Source organism: Schistocerca piceifrons, chromosome 1 (assembly GCF_021461385.2).
Source record: "Schistocerca piceifrons isolate TAMUIC-IGC-003096 chromosome 1, iqSchPice1.1, whole genome shotgun sequence".
Lineage (NCBI taxonomy): Eukaryota > Metazoa > Arthropoda > Insecta > Orthoptera > Acrididae > Schistocerca > Schistocerca piceifrons.
Window position 1 is genome coordinate 177,171,851 of NC_060138.1, and position 27,717 is coordinate 177,199,567.

A 27,717-nucleotide genomic window follows, 5' to 3' on the forward strand; every position below is an offset into this window, starting at 1 on the left:
GCTGACGAGTGCATGCTATCCAGAGGCGACACTCTGGAAAGTTCCATTGCTGCTCCCTCAGGTTTCTCATTCCTGACCAATCAGGGCAGAGGGAGTCATATCCACCTGTCGCTGAGCCTGCTCTCTTGTTTACTTCCTCTCCTGCGACATGGATGTGCGCCCTGTAGCAGCGAACATCTTCCGTTTCTCCCGGTGGTACGGCACTGTGGACTTAGTTTTCATGGACACCAACCTTCACCACACCTTACCTTCTAGCTCACCCTCACCTCCCTAGGCCTGGCTATGTGGCCCCTTTTTATCATACTTTCGCCAATAAATGGCTGTTGTCTAAATATTATCCTGATGCATTAATCACATCCATCGCCTTCCCATCCACCCATCCTGTACACATGTTTCAGGCAAATCATTAAATTCCCTAATGAAGTCCAGTGGATGCACTTGCCCATATGGTTCAAAATTATTAAATTTCTTACAACTAACAAATGAAGGACTGTTTGGGACATTACATAATCTATGCTTAAGGTTGTGTACATCTTCCATCTTTTTCTCCATTTCAGCCAATTTTCAATCAACATTTTTATTTACTTTTACCAGTTTTTCCTCTACCACTACTGCACACTTGGTTTCTATCTCTGTTTCTTATTCATTTTTAATCTGCTAGATTTGATTCTTAAGTTTAACACTGTTTTCAGCATAAAATTTCCTGGCAGCTTTGACATCATCTTTACACTGTTTTTTGAAAGCCTCCATCCTCCAACTATGGTAATCGCAAAGCTTCTTTCAGTCTTTTACACATTTACTACTCACTGATGTTAATTTGTCATTAGTGTTATGTACTACTTTCTTAATCTTTCCATCACAATCTTTAACTACCACCTCAACCTTCTTATTTAATTCTTAAGCATTACACCTGAATGCCTTAATTTCCTTTTTAATTTCTTCCTTCATTTCACCTTTAAGCTAATCATGTCAGTTTTAATGCTATCAGTTATCTTTTCCACCCCATTAATGTCTTCTTTCATACTATTTCTCACACTATTAATGTCTTCTTTCATACTTTTTTCCACCCTACTAATGTCTTCTTTCGTACACATACTACTCAGAATTTGCCAGAACATTGCTTCCACTTTTCCATCTGCTACAAACTTTTGCCCTTGCTGATTTATGCTACTAGATTCCTCCACCTAAACCTTAATAATTTCATCCGCTTCAATACTGTTTTCATCCATTTTGCTCAACTCACTGTACACTGTAAATGATGCTTTTATCATTTCATCTACAACAGGACTTTCATCCCCATCACTCTAAGTTACATTCATGTCTGATTTATAGTCACTACTGTCTATAGAACCAGTCCTAATTAGGTATTTCTGTTCATTTAAAAATTTAACCTCCACAGCTTTGTTATCAATTTTCACATCACTCCCCCATTGTCCTTTCTCCTCCATCATACTGTCTTGTTTGACTCATTATGTATCACTTAATATAGAACAACTTTTTCTATGAATTACTTTATCTTTATTTCCTCCTCCAGTCTTCATTGATTGGCTGCTCCTGTACTCAATGGCTGCTTCCATTCAACCCTCTTGCTCACTGGCTGTTGCACCTTCTTTGTTAAAATCACTGCACTGTAACCCGTCCTTCAGTTCTATGTTCAAAGTTCGCAAGTCCTAGATTATTGTGGTTACATACAATATTCCTCACCAGCTAGGGCACCATATGTGACATTCACCTGCTTTATTACTCCACTGACAGTCCTCAGTGTCGACATACTGCATTGCTATACTGGCTGAAAAATACAGAGGGGGGGGGGGGGGGGGGGGGGGGTTGAAGTTCAACACTGACTACTTTAAATGATATAGCCTGCAGTTGCACAGTTGCTTTTCACAGTTCTTTACTTTAACTGTTCACCAAATAATATTCAGTTCTATGGCCAGTGCACTATTGTTTAACTTTCAATAAGCCTCATTAGTAGTTTGCGGGCAATCGTTGGCATACTGGTACAATAGTTTACTTTTGAGCATCTATGAGCAGTATAAACCTAAACACCCATATCACAGTCTTTCAAGTAAATTGAACAGACACTGTCATTGTTTTAACACATGGCCTATTTGTGTAACACTTATTTCACAGTTAAGTTGACACATTATTGTTTACCTAACCGGCACAGGTTTCTCATCTGAAAATCAGCTGTATCTCAGTGACTCAGGACCAAGAATTCAGTCTTTATATACCATCACAATAATAGCTACTGAAACTATACATTGTTTGATGTTTAAGCCACAGAAATTATAATTAAAACATAACTCATTCAATTAAATGAATATATAGAAAAATTCCATCTTTTTAACAGTGTCTTCAACTACAAGGATTAAGCTGCATTATTTGTTTAAATCATGAAATTAACATATATAATTATACAAACAATACTTTTGACAAGATTGGTCATTACTTTGGAATTAGTTTGCTAACTTTTTTTTTCAAACAGAGCCAAATAAATACTTAAAGAATGCTATTAGTTGTTCCTCCAAATGTTTATAATTATTATAGGATTTATATTTGCTTAAAAGTCAATGATACAATTTAAGTTACAAAACAATTACTGATTTCACCCTAAAAAAAAAGCATTCACTAGGAATAACGAAAATAAGTCAGAAAATTGATGACATACACAAAACTAAACACAAAACTAGCACTGGTGTTATATTCTTTAAAACTGAGGGCCAACCGTTGCCTTTTATGAAAATGCTGATTAAACTTACGTGTGTTAATGGTAAATGGTTGAAAGTGAAAAAATAAATTTAAGGAGTCACATGACAAAACAAGAGAGGAAGTAAAATGATCCGAGCTTGCTTGTTACAAAGTGAATTTAGTTCTGAACAGGTGATAAATGACAATTATTGCATGCATAAAATGTAAGAACAGAAATAATTTTACAGCCAAAATCTACACTTATCTTTTTGTTATACAACTTCTTCTCTGCTGTGACTAGGTTAGTGAGTGTACATATGTTCACACAATCAGTCTAACACTTGTGATGAAGTAGGCTGTTATTGGTAATATAACTCAAAGGACTGTTCCACTGAAACATTCTCATAGCACTGTTCACAGACATCATTCACCAACATATGGAAGGACTTGCTGATTAATTTGTGCTACACCTATTGACTGCACTACATTCCTCTCCCCAAACATCCAACATGCTGAGGGGTAAGAATGTGGAGCATAGTGATGAGGAAAACAAATAGAAAACTTTAAAACTTTTAAGAACTAATTCTCCACTAATCTTACAATTTGTATGTTACAGAAAATTATTTTTTCTTAGGTAGTTCCACTATATTAAGAACTCACCTCTGTATCTATCACTGCAAATGCATGCTGCTTTTCTTGTGTATGACTTGGTGGTAAGCTCATCACAATGATGATTGTGAATGAAATTTTCACTGCCAGTATCTGACTGGCAAGGGGTGGGGAGGGGAGGGGTGGGGAGGGGAGGGGAGGGGAGGGGAGGGAGGCTGTGGGAACCTGATGCTGACCTCCACTCTTGTCAGTTTACTGTCTGCAAGTATCCGTATTCGAGTATCAAACATTTGTGACACCTGTTAGTGTGCTGCAAGTAACCAACCAAAATAAATTAATAGAAATTTTAAAAAGTTTTACTAATTCTCCTGTTGTTGTTGTTGTTGTTTTCAGTCCTGAGGCTGGTATGATGCAGCTCTCCATGCTACTTTATACTGCGCAAGCCTCTTCATCTCCAAATAACTATTGCAACTTACATCCTTCTGCATCTGCCTAGTGTATTCATCTCTTGGATTCTGTCTATTATTTTTATCATCCACACTTCCCTCCAGTACTAAATTGGTGATCCCTTGATGCCTCAGAAAATGTCCTACCAACTGATCCCTTCTTCTTGTCAAATGTGCCACCAATTCCTCTTCTTCATAATTCTATTCTGTACCTCCTCATTAGTTATGTGATCTACCCATCTAACCTTGAGCATTCTTCTGTAGCACAACATTTCAAAAGCTTCTTTTCTCTTCTTGTCTAAACTTTTTATTGTCCATGTTTCACTTTCATACATGGCTACACTCCATACAAATACTTTCAGAAAAATCTTTCTGGCACTTAAATCTGTACTCAATATTAATAAATTCCACTTTGTCAGAAATGCTTTTCTTGCCATATCCAGTCTACATTTAATATCCTCTCTACTCTGAACATCGTCAGTCACTTTGCTCCCCAAATAATAAAACTCACTTACTACATTAAGTGTCATTTCATAATCTAATACCCTCAGCATCATCTGATTTAATTTGACTACATTCCATTATCCTTGTTTTGCTTTCTGTTGATGTTCATCTCATATGCTTCATCTTGATCTTATATTCTCCTGTGCACTATAAAATACACTACTGGCCATTAAAATTGCTACACCAAGAAGAAATGCAGATGATAAATGGATATTCAATGGACAAATATATTATGCTAGAACTGACATGTGATTACATTTTCATGCAATTTGGGTGCATAGACCCTGAGAAATCAGTACCAAGAACAACCACCTCTGGCCGTAATAACGACCTTGATACGCCTGAGCATTGAGTCAAACAGAGCTTGGATGGCACGTACAGGCACAGCTGCCCATGCAGCTTCAACATGATACCACAGTTCATCAAGAGTAGTGACTGGTGTATTGTGACGAGCCAGTTGCTTGGCCACCATTGGCCAGACATTTTCAGTTGGCGAGAGATCTGGAGAATGTGCTGGCCAGGACAGCACTCTAACATTTTCTGTATCCAGAAAGGCCCGTACAGGACCTGCAACATGCGGTCGTGCATTATCCTGCTGAAATGTAGGGTTTCACAAGCATCGAATGAAGGGTAGAGCCACAGGTCATAACACATCTGAAATGTAACGTCCACTGTTCAAAGTGATACACTGGTATGGCGATGATGAATACACGCTTCCAATGTGCATTCACTGCGACGTCACCAAACATGGATGCAACCATCATGATGCTGTAAACAGAACCTGGATTCATCCGAAAAAATGACGTTTTGCCATTCGTGCACCCAGGTTTGTCGCTGAGTACACCATCACAGGCGCTCCTGTCTGTGCTGCAGCATCAAGGCTAACCGCAGCAATGGCCTCTGACTGATAGTCCATGCTGCTGCAAACATCATCGAACTGTTTGTGCAGATAGTGGTTGTCTTGCAAATGTCCCCATCTGTTGACTCACAGATCAAGACATGGGTGCACTATCCATTACAGCCATGCGGATAAGATGCCTGTCATCTCGACTGCTAGTGATACGAGGCCACTGGGATCCAGCAGGGCATTCTGTATTACCCTCCTGAACCCACCAATTCCATATTCTGCTAACAGTCATTGGATCTCGACCAACGTGAGCAGCAATGTCACAATACGATAGACCACAATCGCAATAGGCTACAATCCGACCTTTATCAAAGATGGAAACATGATGGTACGCATTTCTCCTCCATACATCAGGCATCACAACAATGTTTCACCATGCAATGCCAGTCAACTGCTGTTTGTGTATGAGAAATTGGTTGGAAACTTTCCTCATGTCCGCACATCGTATGTGTCGACACTGGTGCCAACCTTGTGTGAATGCTCTGAAAAGCTAATTATTTGCATATCACAGCATCTTCTTCCTGTCGATTGAATTTCATGTCTGTTGCATGTGATCTTCATGATGTAGCAGTTTTAATGGCCAGTCGTGTATCTGTTGCAGAAACATGTCTTCTTAAGTACATCCATTTCATTTCATTAAAAATATGCATTCAAACACAACACTGCTAATGCTTGCTTCATCTGTGGTCCTCAATTTACTGATAAGCTTGTCACAATGTTTATAGTGGATGAAATTTTGACTACCAGTATCTGATAAAGAGGGGAGAGATGTTGAGGAAACATGTTTATGGTCTCCAGCTTTGCCAGTTTCCTATCTGCAGGTACACATATTGTGTCTCCAAATAATTGTAACTTTGGTGAGTGTGCTGCAGACGAACAAGATTAAAAAATTAACATAAATCTTACAGATTTGCAGAATTTATTCTTCAGTTGTCTTATGAAATATAGGATACAGAAACATGTTTTCTTAAATTGTTCCACTTTATATTAACCCTCCGGCAGGCACACCTACTGTTGTCACACGGGCAGGTGCATGTTGTAAAATTTATAACATGGTCATTTGTCAGTAAAAACAAACTTGTCTTAAGCAAAGTATAATATTTATTGAAGAAAGCAGTTCATATTCACTATCTTTGACATTTATAACAAAATCTTTTACTCTTAGTTCTTTAAATAACAAGTAAGCCAGTTTTTCTGACTTATGTTGACTTTCGCAACACCTTTCACAGACAATTTGTTTGTGAAGTAATTATGGCAATGTTGAGAAAAATGAAAAAGTAGTCAATGGCCATCTCCTTGTAATTCTTGAAATGGAGTATCAGACACACATTTTAGCTACAATGTCAACTCCACCTTTTGTCATGTTGTACTCAATTATGTTTTCAGGTCTGCATGTTTCTTCATCCACTGTCGTCATGTCATGCACAGCAGACAAATGTGTGATAGCACAGTTTTTACAAGGAACATATGAAACTAAGGTCTTATCCTATTGAAATCCAAACATTGCACTTCCAATTTCTTTTGTTTTATTTGGGAGAATTTCTGGAAGAATTTCACATCTGTTCATCATTGTACCAATGCAAGTGATAGTCTTCTGCAGCAGATATTCAGAAAGGAGATTGTACCAATTGTCAGTTGTAAGGTTCCTGTTAGAATTTTCTATAGACACCACATATCTTTTCACTACATCCTCAGGAGCATTAGATACCCAATATTGTTCTTTGGTTGCATGCCAGGATAAACCTCCAGATTACTGCAATTAAAATGTTTTTCCAGGGAAAACATTTTTGTCCCATATTTAACTAGTTGGCTGGGTATGTACTGAATCCCTCTACAGCAGTCTCTGTAGGGATGAGGCATTTCATCTATTGTGGTGAACTCACTAGCCTGTAAGAACATTGACAGTTAGCAGCAAAAGGATCCAGTACTGTACGAATTGCAGCCAACTTATCAGTATTCCTCGTGTCATTCCTCATTCCCATATCAACAAACCACATACAGCTTAGAAAAAACAGAAACCTATTGTAACTCACTGCAGTCCTAAGCAGTAGCATTCCTGTTCCATCTGCTGTCCAGAGTTCCAGTACATTAGCATGATGCCATTTTCTTCATCTTTTTCAAAAAAATCCTAAACACAGCCATTATTTCATCACTTAATGACCTCTTTTGCACTAGAATTGATGTCTGCATTGTTGTTTGTCTGTGTAGGTATTTGTATAGTTTATGATTTCATTGATAATGTGAAGATCAATTACTTTCAAGAAAGCACTAACTTCATCGTTTATACCCATCACATTTCTCTTTGGATCTGGTGGAATTTGCACAATGTCTTTTCTGTTGCTTTCTGATGTTTTAGCACACTCGCTTTTACACCAACGTTAAACTTTGTCTTTTCAATAAAGAGCTCTCATACATCTGCTGTCTCTTCAGGATCACAACCATCCTCACTTTCAAGTTCAGATTCGCTGCCATGGTCATATTCAGTATTTTGATCACTCAAATCTACTTTTCTTTCCTTCAAGCCTGAAAAGTCTGGGTAGACTTTATCATCACTTCCTTCGAACAGTTTGCAAATTTCTTCTTCTGATACACTCTTGGAATTGGAACAAAACATCAAAGAACTGAAATGTTTAAATACATTTAGATGTAGGTGTAACCAAAGTAACTTTTAACGTGTATCTATAAAAACAAGAAACAAAAACAAAACAAAAAAAACAACAAAAAATAGCAAATATAGTTAACATTTTATTACACTTTCCTCTGGACATTGACAGCTGGAACAAAGTTTCCAACTGTCACACTAGCAGGCACACACTGTAGTTTTTACAACATTCAACATGGCATTGCATACAGTTCAGAAAATAAACTGAGGAAGGTAAGCAAATGAACTGAAGCCACTTTAACATTTTCGAGAAAACTGACAATGGCAGCAATGACACAATAGCTGAAGGTTACAGCATTGATCAGGCATAAAAACTGCTGGTGTTGTATTTTTACAACAGTGGGCCCACTCATGGGTTAAAGTAACCACCTTCAAAGCCAATACCACAAACCCATTTCAGTGGCACTTGACTTGATGGTAAAATTGTCACAGTGCTGATGGTGGATGAAATTTTCATGGCCTATATCAGACCAGCAACGAGAAGGTAGGTTGTATGAAAAGTTCCATGCTTGCAAGTTGACTATCTTCAAGTATTTGTAATCTGTCACTATACATTTGGAACATCTATTAGTGTGATGCAAGTAACAAAAATAAACAAACAGCCATCTTAAAAAATGTGTGAACTAATTCTCCAGTAAACTAAATCATAAATCTTACAGAAACTTGTTTTCTTAAGTAGCAAGTTTTCTTTGCTACTTAAGAAAACATGTTTCTAAAAGATAAAACATTGCCTTTTGATCATTGTAACTCATGTGACGAAAACTTTGAGAAATTCCTAAATAGTTTCCTTGGTTTCTTTAATGAAACATTTCCACCTAGACTCTACAGCAATAAAATAACAAATAAAGTAAAGTGGATTACCCATGACATAAAAATTTCCAGTGTAAAGAAAAGGCAACTGCACAGAGAACTAAAATATAAGAGAGATATTGATTTCATTAAATATGTTAGACTCTCTCTATGAAACCACATTTAAAGGAGTTTTCAGGTCAGCAAAACAACTGCCAAATAACAGGCTAATTTTAAATCATAGAAATAAGACCAAGGCTGTGTGGTCAGTCATTAAATCTGAGTTAGATGTTAAAGCCTGTAACCAGGAAATTTCAAATATTGACATTGAAGGAAATATTGTTGTAAATCCAACTCAAATATCAGAGTACTTTAATGAATTCTTTATAAATGTAGCAAAGTCTGGTGTACATGTAAGGAATTATCACAACAAAGTAAATCTCTTTGACCTAGGTGAAAAAACTGAAAACTTAACAAAATTCTTAGAAGTTTCTGTGGAGGATGTAGAAAATGCTATTCCACCATTAATAAACAAAAAATATACAGGTTGGGATGGAATACCCACCAAAGTGGCACACAGTAGAATTGCAAACCCACTAGCTCAAATAATAAATCAATGTTTTGAAGCGGGTTGTTTACCAGAGGTACTGAAATATGCTGAAGTCAAACCACTCTTCAAGAAGGGATCAAGAGAGGTCATGGGAAATTACTGTCCTATCGCGATTCTCTCTGTCCTATCTAAAATATTTGTAAAACTTGCTGTTGCACAAATCCAAAACTTCATTGCAAAATATTCTGTTAATCTAAACAATCAATTTGGCTTTCAGCAGGGAATATACCATAGATGTAGCAAACAGTTTGACTGAGAAAATAAGTATATCATTATATGAGAGAAATAAGGTGGCAAGAATTTTCTGTGACCTCACAAAGGTGTTTCATTCCGTAAACCATGCACTGCTTGTTTACAAACTTGAAAAGAATGGCATTAGAAGCAATGCCCTACAGTTGCTTAAATTCTACCTATCCAACAGAAAGCAAAGAGTTAGCACTTCTTCAAATAGCACATATTTTTCTGACTGCAAAAAAGTATCTCTCAGTTTTCCACAAGGCTCCATATTACACCCAGTCCTATTTCTCTTATATATTAATGAAATACCATTAAACATCAGTTCCCCAACAGTTCTGTTTGCAGACGATACTTCCGTCTTAGTTGAAGATCAGGATTCGGAAAAAATACGCAAATCTGTGATCAGTACCTTCACTACCTTAGAAAGTTCAATTCAACTACATGGGTTGAATCTAAACATATCTATGACTCATATGATGCAGTTCTAAACCAGTCAAAATGTGAGCAGATTGAGAATGTACACAACACACAATGTTTAGAAGAAGTTGACTCAGTAAAATTCTTAGGTTTAAATGTAGATAAAAAGTTGAGCTGGCAGGCACACATTGAATACCAGGCAAACAAACTGAGCAGTTTTGCATTTGCAATGCTCATATGAACACGCAAAAAATAGCATATACAAGCTACTTAGAATCAATTATTAGGTATGTTATTGGTTTTTGGGGTAACTTGACAACTATGTGCCCAGCAAATCACAAAGAACCATGCTGGCCATTATTTAGAAACCTTAAAATATTAACTCTGCCATCTTTATAGACATATGAGATTATTATATTTTTGTACTCCAGACATGAATTATTTGAGGGAAACCATTTTCTCCATTCACATGATAGTAGAAACAAAGAAAATTTTATGCTCCCCACCCACCGCCTCAGACTGTATGCCCAGGGACCTGGGAATGAAAACTTTGAAATAAATTAAAAAGGAACAAGTTGATGCAGATGAATTTATGTTCACTAAAAGAAAGCTATATGAGGTAATGACACTGAAGTGTTATTACTCAGTGGATGAATTCATGCGGGACAGACTGGAAATCTGAGTTGGATACAATTTGTTACACATTCCAAGAAATGTCCTTATAATGTTGTTATTTATTATAGTGCTATTATTTATTAATGTAAAAATCATTGTACTTGTTTTATAAATTTTTGACATGACTCCAGTACATAAACCAAATGGATTGCAAATGTATGTCATGAGATGAATAAAACACAATTCAGTTCCAATTTTATTATAAAATTGCTTTTGTAGCCAACAACATTAGTGCATAATTCATCTCCATCCATCTCCTTGGTAGTGAGCTTGTCACAATGCTGATGATGTACACAATTTTCACTGCCAGTATTTGACCAACAAGTGATGGGGAATTTCTGGAAACAGGTTGCTGATCTCCGGTCTTGCCAGTGTACTATATGCAAGTACTGATATTTTGTCACTAAACATTTGAAACACATGTTGATGTGCTACAAGCAAACAACATAAATCAGTAAACAGAAATCTTAAAATCTTTGAAATAACTTTCCAGAAAACTATGACATCTGTATTACAGAAATATGTGTTTTGTTCAGTAATTCCACTTTATTAAGGAAACACCTTTGTAACCAATACTGTTGATGCACACTTCAGCAGTGGCACTTGAGCCACTAGTAAACTCATACAATACTAAGGTGAATGACAGTTTCACTGCTTGGATATGAACAGGAAGTGGAGGGAAGGTTGTGGAAACAAGCTGCTGATCTCCAGCTTTGCCAGTTTATTATCTGCAAGTATTCATAATCCATCATTGAATATTTGGAGCATCTGTTAATTTGCTGCAAGAGAACAACAAAAATCAGTTGACAGAAACCATAAAAACTTTCATAAACTAATTCTCCATGTTTCCTTACATAGATCCATTTAATTAAAAATCTGCTTTCAAAGTCAACACCGCTAATGCATGCTTCATGTGTGGCACTCAGCTCAAGTGGTAAACTCATCACAGTGATAATGGTGCATTATATTTACATTGTTGATATCTTATTGCCAAGGGGAGGCAACGTAGTTGAAACAAGCTGCTGAACACAAGTCTTGTCAGTTTGCTATCTGCATGTATTTATTTTCTGTCCCTAAATGTTTGCTATACCTGTTAGTGTGCTGCAAGCAAACAAAAAAATTAATGAATACAAACTTCAAAAACTTTTATCAACTAATTCTCCAGTAATCTACAAAATATGTGTTACAGAAACATCTGCTTTTGCAAGTAGTCACAAAGCCACCTGCATAATAGCCAACACTGCTAATATATGTTTCATCTGTGCCACTTGACTCAGTTATAAACTCATCACAATACTGATGGGTGATGAAATTTTCACTGCCAGTATCTGACAGACAAAGGGAAGGAAAGTTGTAGAAACAAATTGCTGATCTCCAATCTTGCCAGCTTAGGATCTGCAAGTATTGATATTCTATCACTAAAATTTGGAACACCTGTTATGTGATGCAAGCAACCAATAACAAAAATAGTTTATCATGAACCAAATCTCCAATCAACTATGGTAGGAAATATAAATGTCTTCATAGCCAACACCACTAATGCATTTTCCAGCTATTGTTAAACAAATTGTTAAACTCTTCAGAATACTGAAGGTGGATAAAAATTTGCTGCTTGTATCTGACTGGCTAGTGGAGAGGAGTTTGTGGGAATGATTGCTGATCTTCAGTCTTGCCAGTTTACTATCTACAGGTATTTCTATTCTAGCATTAAACATTTTGAACACCTATTAGCATGCTGAATGCAAACAATAAAGATCAATTAATAGTTACAGTAACCCTTACACAGTTGCACTTTGTATTATATTGTATTTTTTATTGGTCCTGTTGTCTACATAGCAGCTTATGCATAAGACATTGGACAAGTCAAGTTATAAATATATAGGCTGAAAGTCATTTCAAGGCATACATATTTCAGGTTACAATAATACACTTTACACATATTTATATAATACATTTCATAAATTTAAATATTCTTCAATGGAGTAAAAGCAGTGATGCTGTAAATATGACTTTAAAGATTTTCCAAATGTACTGACCTCAGCGATAGCTTTTATGTTTTCAGGAAGTTTGTTATAAAGCTTGACTCCCATGTGAAAAGTACCTTTTTGGCACAGTGCTGTGCTGATTTGAGTCATATGTAAGTTTTTGTTTGTCTGGTAAAGTGATCATGTATATCATAGTTATTTTGCAGTCTCCAGTCCTTGCCTATTACATTTAATTTAAAGAAAAAAAGGGTTTCCATAATGTATACACATGGTAATGGAGGAATACCAGATTTCTTGAACAGGGGTTTACAAGAGTCTCTAGGCTTGCACCCAAACAAGACTCTAATGGCCATTTTTGTAGTTTAAAAGTGCTATTAGCTGTTTTAGAGTTTCCCCAGAAGGTGACTCCATATCTAAGATGAGAATGAAAGTAGGAATTCAATATTGTTTTCTCACTATGGTATGATTTCAATGAACAAAGAAGGTAACATGTTTTGCTCAGTTCTGCATTGAGATATTCAATATGTTTATTTCATCTGATGTTACTCTGCTGCCAAAGTCCTAAGAATTTGGTTTCAGTATTGTTACCAACTGGTTCGTCATTGATAGAGACTGATGGGATGAACATGTGCTTGTTAGGAACATTGTGGAATTTTAGAGCAATGGTTTTCTTACTGTTTATTACAAGCTGATTACTCTGTGCCCAGCTGCTAAGTTGTTTCATGACCGTGTTTACTGTCTGCTGTAACTGTTCATTGTCGTCTCCTTTTAGTAGAATCATGGTGTCATCTGCAAATATGACTGTGTTGTGTGCATCAACATTTAAGCTTAGATCATTTACATACAGAAGAAACAGAAGGGGGTCCCATTACTGATTCTTGGAGTACACCACATTTAATTTGTTTATAGTCAGATAACTGATTAGATACAGTTTTTAGTTCAATATTTGTGTGCTTGATGCACACTGCCTGCTTACGATTAGTCAGGAAGGAACTGATCCACTTGTTGGACAGACCTCGAATACTGTATTGTTCAAGCTTTGATAGCATAATCTTATGGTCCACCATGTCAAAAGCTTCTGACAAGTCAATAAATACTCCTATTGTTTCCTGTTTTTTGTCCATCAGGTTTAGGATGGAATTGATGCACTCATAGACAGCAGTTGTCATTGACCTCTTATTTCTGAATCCATGTTATTCATTACATAGCATGCTGTTTTTATTTATAAATTTTGTATGTTTCTCATACATAACTTTTTCCAGTATTTTAGAGATGCAGGAGGAAATTGTGATGGGTCTGTAGTTATTTACATTGTCTTTATCCCATTTTTATATAGGGGAATAACTTTTGATGTTTTCAACACATCGGGGAAAGTGCCTGCCTGAAGTGAGCAGTCACATAAGTGCGTGAGTACTTCAGTTAGGTTTGATGCACTCTTCTTTAACATACTTGCAGGTATACCATCAATACCTGCCGATTTGGAATTTTTTAGTCCTTTTATTGCTTTAGCTACGTCATCTTGTGAAACAGAACTGGTGTACATTGATCCTCTACATGCACTTATTTTATATTCATTTGCCTGGGTGCTCTTAAAGTCTGATTGTAACATATTATCAGCAACACCTGTGAAAAAGTTGTTAAATGTGTTGGCTACTTGTAAGGGGTTTGTTACTTTTTTTATTTTTATGTGCTAGTGTTATATTTTTTCAAAATGTTACTAGCTATGAGGGGTGTTTCTAACACACACTAAACAAAAGTAGCTGTAATGACATAGTTGTGCAGCATATAAATAATGTAGGTGAATTTACTGAATAAATGGCTCTTCACAAAGTTACATTACCATATCTGCGTGTATATTTTTGGATCAACAAAGTATTAGATTACTGTCTTTAAACACACGGAATATTTTGCATGACTTTCTGTGAAATTATTTCTGGTATTCTTAGTTCAGTACCACAGATTTAAGTCATTACATGTATTGCTAAACATTTCTTCTCTGAACACATGCAAAAGATATGTGACTTTAGTCACTAACACTGGCTACAACAGGTGTGTTATTATAACTCTTTTCACATACATTACTCATGTGGTTTAAACAAACAGCTTTCAGATGTTGGGCACAATGTGACTTAACTTTCATTTCTGTACACTGAGGACAAACTACACAGTGTGTGGACTTATAATTTCCTTTGTTCAGGAGGTGCGACGTTCTTGACATCTTAAGAGTCCCACCACTTCAGCAGGTTTCTGTCTAACATATTAAGCCATGAAGTGAGTGGCAACTCTCTTGCACACTATCAGGTTTACTAACACTTTTCTCACTTCACATAAAAACACTCTTCAGAAAATCCTCTCATTGATGTTAACTGCACCTATGATGGAGGCATTAATGCCAGCAATGTCAATCATTTGAAAAACAAAGACAGCGGCCAGTGTCTGCATCTCCCTGGGGCTGATTAAGTAGAACACATTTTATTTATTGCGTATATTCCTGTTTTGTCTCACTGTACATCATTAAAATTTCTAGTCTCTTTTCATCTACACCATCAGAATCAATGACATCATCATGATGCATTAGTGATAGAAGGATAAAGTTCTTTCCATTTTTTGGCACATAGGAAAATGTGGTACAATCCTTTCTGAATCCTAAAAGCTGCTTTTTAGATCACAACATCTTGTGCAAACAAATTCTTGAGGCAGCTCCCTCTTACTCTTTCTAAGATTTCCTACTACTGTCAGTTTCCTCTTCAGGAGTTCTTCCACTAGTGGGCTGGAACAAAACCAGTTGTCAAGTGTCACATTTCTCCCCGTTCCTTCCCAACTTAGATCTCCATGGCCAAAGGATACCACATGTTTGCATCCTGCAAGATGAAACTCTTCAATCCATATTTTGCTGGCTTTCTTGGTACATACAGTGTTTACCTCTAAATGCAATCTGTTACTCATCCACTGTCATATACTCAGACACAGCATAATTGTTGTCACAGTTGGACAGAAATAATTAAAATAGTTCTGTGAATGCAGTTAGGCATCCAAGCTCTCTATGCTGTGGCCTGTTTTGAATAAAAATTAACAGAAACTGTAAAATTGTTATGAATTAATTCTTCAGTAAAGTAAGAACTATACAGGGTGAATCACTTAAAACTTGCACCACAGCTATTGCAGAAACTGGAAGTGCTATTGGTGTGTGGTTTTCTTAGAATGGATTCATAGTCAGGGGCTTATATGGTTAACCAATAAACAGATTGTAATAATACTTAGTGATTTTTTTTGCAAACATGCACTTTTTAAAAAGGAACAATATGCATTGACATTAACTAAGTAAAAGTATGTAAATCAGAGTATCAATGGTGGTTGTTGCACAATTCTAGTGCGAGCCATTTATGGGACATAATGTTTTATGAAGTTCCTACACTGACACTTGTACAATACCTGTTGGTAGCACATAATAAAGAACAACAGAAGTGCATACACTAGTTATGTGGATTCTGAGCAATAGTGAGAGAACTGGCCATGACAGGTTATGTTCAAAATGATCGTCAGCAGCAGCAACACACACTACCAGTCTGGTATGGAACAACTGCTGCACCCTTGTTAGCATTTCAGAGGAGATTTCCAAATGGGCTGCAGTAATATGTGTTGTCATGATGGTGGATCATTGGGTCTAGTTGGTACGTTCTTGTAAACAGTGTTTTTCACCTTTCCCTTCACAAAATTGTCTACAGGCATCAAATCCAGGGAAAGGACTGTCCAAGATACAGGTCTTCTATGGCCAGTCAAATGATTTGGAAATAATTCATGAAGATATGCTCTAGTACTTTGTGCACTACAGGCTACATAGCCATTATTTTGCTGCCACAGGTTCTTCCTGGTCTGTTGAGGAACGTCATCTAACATCCATGGAATATGGTCTTGTTACAAGGCTGTGATACTTATCCACATTCAATGGTCTGTCTATGAAACATGGGCCTATTCCACACCACACATTTACGCTCCACAAAGACTGATGTTCCACCTGATGAAGCCAACAGAGATTGGCAACAGACCAATAGTGCATGTTCCAATGGTTTACTTGGCCACAACTGGTAAATGTGGCTTCATCACTAAACAAGATACATGACACATCTGGCGTATCCTGTCTTAGTGATCATATACAGAAGTTAACATGATTATGTGAACCATTTCGATGCAGCACTTGATGGAGAGGGATGTGATAGGGATGCAACCTATGTCAGAAGAGAATGTAAAGGACACTTGCCTGACACACACCACTTGCAGTTGCATGGGAGGTAGCATGCAGATGAAATGCAACAGCAGCGGGAGCATTAATTTCACCCTCTTCTGTCATCTCTTGCTTTCTTCTGTTGCATTGTGTACATGTTACACTACCATTTATGTCTGCCTGGAGCGGCAAACATGAGTTGGAATTGATAGGAGGACATGACTGGGGTGTGATGCAAGATCTGATGACCAAGAATAGATTAGTCTCAAAGTAAGGTGCCAGCGATCAGGAAGATTACTTATCTTTATTCTCCACACTGAAGCAGGCACGGTCTATTGCTCTCATAGCAAGTAGCTACATAATTAAAGTTCACACTACAATTCACAAATCCACAGTGCAATCCAAATAGTAACTAAGTTCTAAGCCCAAGTTTGTCATATAAGATCTACACAATAACACTTCGACATTAACACAGCTAGTGAGCAAGAACGAGTGGCCCTGGTGTCAGGTCTGTGCTCCCATTAATCTTGTGGCCATAGAGGGAGCTGCAGGCATGAACTATTGAATGGCGTGGCCGTGAAGCTAAGGCTGACCAATGTACATGTGTGGCCAGGCTGAGCGACGGCTGAGCTCGCATGATTTGGTTAGGTCTGCGGACATAGCACTACCACTTTTGTATAACTGGTTGAAGAGGTTGATAAATAATTGCTGAGATGATTGATGTCTATTAGGATATCTTGTCCCACACTCTGTACAAGAACAAACTATTGTACATTCTTCCTGCACTGGTAAATCCCATCATCCACTTGCAACCTGCCTGGACTGTCACACACTATGTGACCAGCACCTTTAATGCACTCAAGAAACATACAAGCACACTGTAAGCAAACATTACGCCATTGTACTTACCAAGTACAAAGGTGGCATGACACAAACAAGTGTTACTGTGGACACTTTCAAAAATAATTCATAAATGACTGACACTAGACACTAGAATCCTGCAACAAACACCACTGATATTCTAATTTATCTTACTTTTAGTCTGTTAATGTCCATAGGCAATGTTCCACTTTAAAAAGTATATGTTTGCACAAAAAGTACACTTCCTAAGTGGTATTACAACATTTTTATTGACTTCCAATATGAAGCCCAGACAACTCATCCATTTTGTGAAATCTGCACATCAATAGTACTTCTCACTTCCACAGCATATGCAATGCACATTTTAGTGATTTACCATGCATAATATAGAAACATGTTTCTTTCAGTAATTTCACTTTATTAAAAAACTGCCTTCAAAACCAGTGCCACTAAAGCATGCTGCTTCTGTGGAACTTGACTCAATGGTAAGATTAAGGCACTTGGGGCTAGATAATGGTAAGCCAAATTAAGTATATTTCATGGGATAGACATTTTAAAGTTCAAAAAATTCCATAAATCAGGTGGTGGACATAAGACACATGTTTATTGTATTATAAGATACTACATACGTTAAGGTATTCTCCTTATATGAAACAGAACATTTTTAACTATTGCACTTAGCAAAAAACAATGTTAAGTAGAGGGAATACAGGTAATGTTTTTGGCTTGTCATTGTATACTACTGAAGTTTCAGTGTCAACATTTGGCTTCACTGCTCACAATTCCTGTCACTCTCAGCATAATTTAACACACTGCGATCAATTAATTCTGGTTCATTAACCTGCTCTGTGGCTTGGTAGTGAGTCATGATAAATAATATCCATGATGGACTGCAAGTGTTTAGGGAAGCAGATACATGATGTTAGACTGTTTCTTATGCTGTATGGGAATAGGACTAGGATATTTTGATGTTAAGGTCATAATCCAAGATGTTTGTGTTGGATGGCCATGCTTCTTGACATTAATTTCACAGAAGTCTCCATGAACAGTGTGCTTCAGGAATACTGAATCAGGATTTGTGGTCTAAAATTTGAATGCTATAGCTTCTCGCAAGTTTGTATGATGTCCATCTGTTGATTTATTTCTTTTTGTCATGTGCTGAGAAGGCACCTTGCTGAACTCTAGGAAATCATCTTGTTTCATAACTGTCAAAACAAATTTAATTTCTACTCTGCTTTTCTTGAGAATATGAACCCACTCAGTGGGCAAGAAATGTGGCTCACATGGTGCTTTTGGTATTTCTCAATGGATGCAAAATCCCTAATGGGAGTCATGTGTGACCAGGTATCAAAAACCCACCTGGAGAAATTTAAATATACAGCTACATATCTCATCACTGTTACATATTGTGACATCCTCAGCCCACATGTACGTGTTTCTGATGCCTGTACCCCAATCGCAATACCCAGGATGTACATTCATAGTTTTCACTTGTAGAAAGCTGGACAAGCAGTAAGTTTTGGAACAGGTAGGGCTTGCTGCAAGTCAACAGAGATGACCACAATACTGGAATTGGTCTTGGCACGGTGATATCTAATGGCATAGTAGCCTGCATTGCCTCTGCTTTCCGGCGATGTAGTTCTATTTTCTTCTGCAGGTCATTGACTTTTTGTTCCTCATTGGGTAGGTTGCAAGATTTAATCTCACTATCAAGCTTATGACATACTTTACAAGTGTCATAAAGTGGCATCCTGAAGCCTATGTTGTATTCTGTGTATAGAATGTGCCTGTATTTACCTTCGGCGTAACAATGCAAATTTTCTTTTCCTCACAGTATAAATAACTGATTGCCTTCTTGCAGTCAAAATAAACTCCTGGGATTCTTGTGCCTGATGTGGAGACTTTGGTAAGTGTGTATGACATGTATATGTTCATAAACATCTTCTATCTCTTCAGGTCAATACGTCTTGATTTTTATGGTACCCCTTTGATATTTCTTTACAAACTCTTTACCACTACCAGCTTGCTGTATTTTGTTTTGCACTCATCCTCTTAATTTATGCTGTCCATGAACAGAGAGGAATGCCTTCTTCCAGATGTTGATCACTTTGCCTTGAACCTTAATAGAATACATAGCAGTGATCTTTTGAGAGGACTGCTCCTTTTTCCTTTTTTTCGGGTAAGAGTGTTTTGAAGGTGCTGTTGAGATACATGGAAAATTTAGTAGTTTTGTGCATCAAAATCCCCTGAATCCCAGAAGACATGGAATATTATGGAAGCTGCTTCTCCTATCTTTATCATGCATTTCTGGCAGCAGTCACATGGAGGTTCTATTTCTCTGGCAGTTATTTTTCTGTTGGTTGCATCACTTTGTATGCTCTTTAACCTTAAAAATAAAAATGATGTCACTGTTACAACTTCCTTATGAAAAAATTGTGTTACTTGCAGTAACATCAATATAATATTATTCTCTGCTGGCTCTCCAAAATGATGATATTAATTACTGGTATTATTTAAGTAAAATTATATCATTTTCCTTATATTCTTTGATTCTGTTTAACAGCTATGTTGTAGTAGAAATTAGACTATCCTGGAATTTACATTTAGCACTTTTACTTTACTCTGGTGGCTGGTGCTGCTATTGATGCCTTCCATCCTTAGCAGGGGAGATGGGCAACTAACGACAGGTGTGATGTGTCCCTCCTTATGGAAGAACAAAATAATGCAAAAATTACTAATAGCATGAACCTCTATATCTACACTGAACAATACTGCGAGTTAACAACTGTATAGTGGCAAGCGAGAATAACCTCTAGAACAATAAAGAAATTTAACACCTATGTAATGACATAGCAGGTACCTGGTGATGCGCATCACAAGTATGATAAGCATTTATGGTTATGGCCTCCATATGCATATCTTAGGAAGTATCCCATAATTCATGCTTTCAGTAATAATTTGTATTAAGAATGTTTTGCACTGTCACGATAAGACACTTTGCCACATGATATAATGTGGCATGCAACTTAATTCCAATTTGTGATGCTCGCATCTGATGATGATGAATATCACATTTATCTGGATGGTAATCCATGTCTGAAGCACTGTCAGAGCGCGAAGATCCACTCTCAAAACCATCTGCTTCCCTATATGTTCCACAATCCCTTTTTTCATCTGATCAGGTCACACTGTCTTCCACTCCAAGTTGCTATCTTGGTAGAGAGGGGTGGGAGGAGATGGACATAGAAAACTGAAAGCAGGAAATTGGCAGAGAAAGGGAGCAGGAGGAGATAAAGAGGGAAGGTGAATAGAGGATGAGGCAAGAAGGTAATTGAGAGAGGGAGAGACAATGAGGTCAGGAGGATATGCAGAGAGAGGGTGGCGGCGGTGGCGGTGGTGGGCACCGAGAGGGTGGCGGCGGTGGCAGTGGCAGTGGTGGGCACAGAGAGGGTGGCGGCGGTGGCGGTGGTGGGCACAGAGAGGGTGGAGGCGGTGGCGGTGGTGGGCACAGAGAGGGTGGAGGCGGTGGCGGTGGTGGGCACAGAGAGGGTGGCGGCGGTGGCGGTGGTAGGCACAGAGAGGGTGGCGGCGGTGGCGGTGGTGGGCACAGAGAGGGTGGCGGCGGTGGCAGTGGCGGTGGTGGGCACAGAGAGTGTGGCGGCGGTGGCAGTGGCGGTGGTGGGCACAGAGAGGGTGGCGGCGGTGGCAGTGGCAGTGGTGGGCACAGAGAGGGTGGCGGCGGTGGCAGTGGCAGTGGTGGGCACAGAGAGGGTGGCGGCGGTGGCAGTGGCGGTGGTGGGCACAGAGAGGGTGGCGGCGGTGGCAGTGGCGGTGGTGGGCACAGAGAGGGTGGCGGCGGTGGCGGTGGCGGTGGTGGGCACAGAGAGGGTGGCGGCGGTGGCGGTGGTGGGCACAGAGAGGGTGGCGGCGGTGGCGGTGGTGGGCACAGAGAGGGTGGCGGCGGTGGCGGTGGTGGGCACAGAGAGGGTGGCGGCGGTGGCGGTGGTGGGCACAGAGAGGGTGGCGGCGGTGGCGGTGGTGGGCACAGAGAGGGTGGCGGCGGTGGCGGTGGTGGGCACAGAGAGGGTGGCGGCGGTGGCGGTGGTGGGCACAGAGAGGGTAGCGGCGGTGGCGGTGGCGGGCACAGAGAGGGTGGCGGCGGTGGCGGTGGCGGCGGTGGGCACAGAGAGGGTGGCGGCGGTGGTGGTGGCGGCGGTGGGCACAGAGAGGGTGGCGGCGGTGGCGGTGGCGGCGGTGGGCACAGAGAGGGTGGCGGCGGTGACGGTGGCGGCGGTGGGCACAGGGAGGGTGGCGGCGGTGGGCACAAGAGGGTAGCGGCGGCGGTAGTGGTGGCGGTGGTGGGCACAGAGAGGGTGGCGGCAGCGGCGGTGGCGGTGGCGGTGGCGGCGGTGGGCACAGAGAGGGTGGCGGCGGCGGCGGTGGCGGTGGCGGTGGTGGGCACAGAGAGGGTGGCGGCGGTGGCGGTGGCGGTGGGCAGAGAGAGGGAGGAGGCGGCGGCGGGCAGAGAGAGGGGGCGGCGGCAGCGGGCAGAGAGAGGGGGCGGCGGCGGCGGCGGGCAGAGAGAGGGGGCGGCGGTGGCGGCGGCAGGCCGAGAGAGGGGGCGGCGGCGGTGGCGGCAGGACGAGAGAGGGGGCGGCGGCGGGCAGCGAGAGGGAGTGGCGGCGGCGGCGGCGGGCAGAGAGAGGGGGTGGCGGCGGCGGCGGCGGGCAGAGAGAGGGGGCGGCGGCGGGCAGAGAGAGGGGGTGGCGGCGGCGGCGGCGGCGGCGGCGGCGGCGGCGGCGGGCAGAGAGAGGGGGTGGCGGCGGCGGCGGCGGCGGGCAGAGAGAGGGGGTGGCGGCGGCGGCGGCGGCGGGCAGAGAGAGGGGGGTGGCGGCGGCGGCGGCGGGCAGAGAGAGGGGGTGGCGGCGGCAGCGGCGGGCAGAGAGAGGGGGTGGCGGCGGCGACGGCGCCGGGCAGAGTGAGGGGGGTGGCGGCGGCGGCGGGCAGAGTGAGGGGGTGGCGACGGCGGCGGCGGGCAGAGAGAGGGTGGCGGCAGTGGGCACAGAGAGGGTGGCGGCGGTGGCGGTGGCGGCGGTGGGCACAGAGAGGGTGGCGGCGGTGGCGGTGGCGGCGGTGGGCACAGAGAGGGTGGCGGCGGTGGGCACAGAGAGGGTGGCGGCGGCGGCGGTGGCGGTGGCGGTGGTGGGCACAGAGAGGGTGGCGGCGGCGGCGGTGGCGGTGGCGACGGTGGGCACAGAGAGGGTGGCGGCGGCGGCGGTGGCGGTGGCGGCGGTGGGCACAGAGAGGGTGGCGGCGGCGGCGGTGGCAGTGGTGGTGGGCAGAGAGAGGGAGGAGGCGGCGGCGGGCAGAGAGAGGGGGCGGCGGCGGTGGCGGCAGGACGAGAGAGGAGGCGGCGGCGGGCAGCGAGAGGGAGTGGCGGCGGCGGCGGCGGCAGGCAGAGAGAGGGGGTGGCGGCGGCGGCGGCGGGCAGAGAGAGGGGGCGGCGGCGGGCAGAGAGAGGGGGTGGCGGCGGCGGCGGCGGCGGCGGCGGCGGCGGCGGCGGCGGCGGCGGGCAGAGAGAGGGGGGTGGCGGCGGCGGCGGCGGGCAGAGAGAGGGGGTGGCGTCGGCGGCGGCGGGCAGAGTGAGGGGGTGGCGTCGGCGGCGGCGGGCAGAGTGAGGGGGTGGCGGCGGCGGCGGCGGGCAGAGAGAGGGGGAGGCGGCGGCGGCGGCGGGCAGAGAGAGGGGGAGGCGGCGGCGGCGGCACCGGGCAGAGTGAGGGGGTGGCGGCGGCGGCGGGCAGAGAGAGGGGGTGGCGTCGGCGACGGCGGGCAGAGAGAGGGGGTGGCGGCGGCGGCGGCGGGCAGAGAGAGGGGGAGGCGGCGGCGGCGGCGCCGGGCAGAGTGAGGGGGTGGCGGCGGCGGCGGGCAGAGTGAGGGGGTGGCGACGGCGGCGGCGGGCAGAGAGAGGGGGTGGCGACGGCGGCGGCGGGCAGAGAGATAGGGTGGCGGTGGGTGTGGGCAGAGAGAGAGGGTGGCGGCGGGGGCCGCCAGAGAGAGGGTGGCGGCGGGGGCCGCCAGAGAGAGGGTGGCGGCGGGGGCGGCCATAGAGAGGGTGGCGGCGGGGGCGGCCAGAGAGAGGGTGGCGGCGGGGGCGGCCAGAGAGAAGGTGGCGGCGGGGGCGGCCAGAGAGAAGGTGGCGGCGGGGGCGACCAGAGAGAGGGTGGCGGCGAGGGGGCCAGAGAGAGGGTGGCGGCGGGGGTGGCCAGAGAGAGGGTGGCGGCGGGGGTGGCCAGAGAGAGGGTGGCGGCGGGGGTGGGCAGAGAGAGGGTGGCGACGGGGGTGGGCAGAGAGAGGGTGGCGACGGGGGTGGGCAGAGAGAGGGTGGCGACGGGGGTGGGCAGAGAGAGGGTGGCGACGGGGGTGGGCAGAGAGAGGGTGGCGACGGGGGTGGGCAGAGAGAGGGTGGCGACGGGGGTGGGCAGAGAGAGGGTGGCGACGGGGGTGGCCAGAGAGAGGGTGGCAACGGGGGTGGCCAGAGAGAGGGTGGCGACGGGGGTGGCCAGAGAGAGGGTGGCGACGGGGGTGGCCAGAGAGAGGGTGGCGACGGGGGTGGCCAGAGAGAGGGTGGCGACGGAGGTGGGCAGAGAGAGGGTGGCGACGGGGGTGGGCAGAGAGAGGGCGGCAACGGGGGTGGGCAGAGAGAGGGCGGCAACGGGGGTGGGCAGAGAGAGGGCGGCGACGGGGGTGGGCAGAGAGAGGGTGGCGACGGGGGTGGGCAGAGAGAGGGTGGCGATGGGGGTGGGCAGAGAGAGGGTGGCGATGGGGGTGGGCAGAGAGAGGGTGGCGACGGGGGTGGGCAGTGAGAGGGTGGGGAAGGGGGTAGGCAGAGAGAGGGTGGCGACGGGGGTGGGCAGAGAGAGGGCGGCGACGGGGGTGGGCAGAGAGAGGGTGGCGACGGGGGTGGGCAGAGAGAGGGTGGCGACGGGGGTGGGCAGAGAGAGGGTGGCGACGGGGGTGGGCAGTGAGAGGGTGGGGAAGGGGGTAGGCAGAGAGAGGGTGGCGACGGGGGTAGGCAGAGAGAGGGTGGCGACGGGGGTAGGCAGAGAGAGGGTGGCGACGGGGGTAGGCAGAAAGAGGGTGGCGACGGGGGTAGGCAGAGAGAGGGTGGCGATGGGGGTAGGCAGAGAGAGGGTGGCGATGGGGGTAGGCAGAGAGAGGGTGGCGCGTGCGGGTGGGCAGAGGGAGGGTGGCGATGGTGGTGGGAAGAGAGAAGGGAAGGAGGAGGTGATGAACAGAGAGAGGGGGGATGGATGGGAAACTGGACAGTGACAGTGGGAGGGGGAGGGGCAGATGGACAGGGACAGGGGAGAGAAGGCAATCAGAATGTATCCCATATATATTAGACACGTATGCTTTCCCTTTACTTGTTTGTAATGAAGCAGTCTGAGCCACGGCAAAGTGTGGCTGGGTCCAGCTAGTACATCAGTAGCAATCTTAAATATATAAAGGACTAATTCTCTGGTAAACTTACTTAATATACAGTACAGAAGCATTTGTTTTCTTAAACAGTTACATTTTATTAAAAATCCACCTCCCTAGTCAGCACCACTAATGCGTGCTATTTTTGTGGCACTTGACTCAGATCTAAGCTTGTCAGATTCTGTATGGTGGATGAAACTGTAACATCATTATGTTATTGGCAACAGGGGGAGGGGGCTGTGGAAAGACATTTCATCAGTTTACTATCTGCAAGTGCATGTATTCTGCCACTAAAAATTTGGAAAACATGTTAGTGTGATGAAAAAAAATCAAAGTCAAAAATAAATAAATAGAAATCTTAAATATTTAATTGACTAACTCTCCAGTAAACGTACCAGTTGGAATTATTGTTATCTGTATGTGTTTTTCAGGAATTATGAACAGCTTCTGTTGAAGGAGTAAAAATTAACCAGATAATATTTTGTTCCAACAATAGGGAGACATCCTGCCATTGTTCAAGAATATTCTTGTCCAGTTTGCCTGATTTTGAAGCTGTTGCCCAGAAATAATTTGCTGAACTGTATACAACTATGGTATTTCAGATGCTACCTGCATCCCAACAGTTATGACTCATTCGCCCATGATAGTGTTGAGTCCCTGTTAATGTCATAATTCCAGATTGGTTAGTACTTAGAATTTCAGCTGCTGAATAATTAGGAATGATAGTGTCTGTTAATTTAATATCAAGTGCAGTCACAGACTTCTATCTCCCTTCTTGCTACTGAGCATGTTTGTTTGTTACAAACTGCATATCTCTGCAATTTAATTTGCACTCTTGTGAACTGCCTTAGAATTCCACACCCAGGTAGACCCAGCTTTGAAATCTGATAGTCCAAGCAGTCTAGCTTTTGTGCATGCCTTCCAACTTTTATCAACATCATACACAGCAATGGAATCAACCTTCGGCTTCTGAAAGGTGGATCTGGCGTACTCCAATATGATCTTGAGTTTATCATGTTCCCTTCCATGTTGTTCATAATATCTCAGATAATGAGGTAAACAGTTCCTGTTCTTGACCCTTTGGAAGTGATGCGTAACTGTTTTCAATGACCAGACATTTAGTTTTTGTTACAGTTATCTTCTTGACAAAATTGAAAAGAACACAGTTTTAAACTCCATCATTTGTAAAATACTCATAAATTAGTTTGACATTAGTAATATTCATGGAAGGGATTTACACCAGTTCTTCATTCTCCATGACTTCAGTTACAATGGCATCTTCACAGTTCTTGAAGAAACTGAAGACATTCAGCCTGGTGTAAAACCTCTAACACCTTGTCTGTATCAATTGTCATTGTGAATGATACAAAAACAAATACAAAATGTCCACTTACAGTTTACTACATCACTTACACAAAAATACTAGTGTGTCAGTATGTACTTCTCTTGCACTGTTGCTGAATGCATGGATTATCTACATCCCAAGTAAATTGATTACTATGGTGATGGAGTATGGAAATTTCAATGCCAATATTTCATCCCCAAGGGGAGGGCAAGTTTGGGAGACAAGTTTCTAATCTCCAGTCCTAACAATTTACCATCTGAAATTAGTTGTGTTCTGTCCCTGTAGTTTTGAAACACAATGTACAAGTTTTGCATGGGGAATGAGATTAAAAATAAATGAATAGCAATCTAAAAACCCTTACAAGAACTAATCCTCTAGTAAATTTACAAAATATATGTTACAGAAAAATGTGTTTTCTTAAGTAGTCCCACTATACTTAAAAATATGCCTTTTTGCGAACACCATCAATGCATGATTTTTCAGTAGCACTGTACTAGGAAGTAAGCTTGTTACAAATCTAATAGTGGATGAAATTTTCACTGCCAGTACTTGAATGGCAAGGGGAGGAGAGGTGGTGGGGAATATCTGCCAATCTCTTTTTATCAGTTTAATATCTGAGAGTACTAATATTCTGTCCCTGAAATTTTGGAACTTGCTGCACATGTCGTGAGACAAACAAGATGAAAAATAAATATAGTAGTAGTAGTAGTAGTAGTAGTAGTAGGCTTCTAAAGAGACTTTAAGCTCCCATGCTGATCTCACATGATTCCTCCAAGATGCTCCTGTCTTCCGCTGCCTCTTGACAGTAAAAAAAAATAGTAATTGTAATATCTTTGAATGTTGTTCAGTTTCAGGTGCAGCAGACTCAGTGTCTTCAGCTTAATGTTCAACAGATAACCATGTTACTGGCACATCAAGCACCTCCACAACTGGTTGCTGCTCCCAAGTTTTGAGGCATATGACATTAAAGGCATATTTTTAAAAAATCAATTTTCGTCTTTTGAAAATTGAATGTAACTGGGTAAGTAAAAAGTCTACTCATCACGTAGTAGCAACAGAACACTCAAATATGAAGGGTAAGGAAGCTGCTTCTTCAGACAGAAGGCTTGAAGAGGAATTAATGGAGATGAAAAAAAGACTGGTGAAGTTTAGGAAATGGTAGAGTTTGGAAAATTTGCCCAAAACACCCAGTCAGGGAAGACTTACCAAATAGTGTGAGAAGGAAAGACTGATTGCTGGATACTGCACTAGATGATATTTGAAAACCTGAGAGCTTAG

At 42.8% G+C, this 27,717-nt stretch overlaps 1 protein-coding gene across 1 annotated transcript; it reads right to left on the minus strand.

Moving 5' to 3' along the window:
* Positions 1-7,564: 7,564 nt before the first annotated feature.
* LOC124797402 (calphotin-like) lies at positions 7,565-25,009 on the minus strand. The gene is made up of 2 exons (XM_047260786.1): positions 23,924-25,009; positions 7,565-7,750 (listed from the first exon to the last, which is right to left on the minus strand). The coding sequence occupies exons 1-2, from the start codon at positions 25,007-25,009 to the stop codon at positions 7,565-7,567; spliced, it is 1,272 nt and encodes a 423-aa protein (XP_047116742.1).
* Positions 25,010-27,717: the final 2,708 nt, after the last annotated feature.

Bases quoted from the DNA above. Each gene is read 5' to 3' on its own strand.
- LOC124797402 (XM_047260786.1), bottom strand. From the start codon at position 25,009: ATGGGATACATTCTGATTGCCTTCTCTCCCCTGTCCCTGTCCATCTGC. The intron at 7,751-23,923 runs GCCGCCACCCTC...TCCAATTCCAAG, and splicing joins CCCTCTCTCTGCCCACCCCC to AGTGTATCAGAAGAAGAAAT.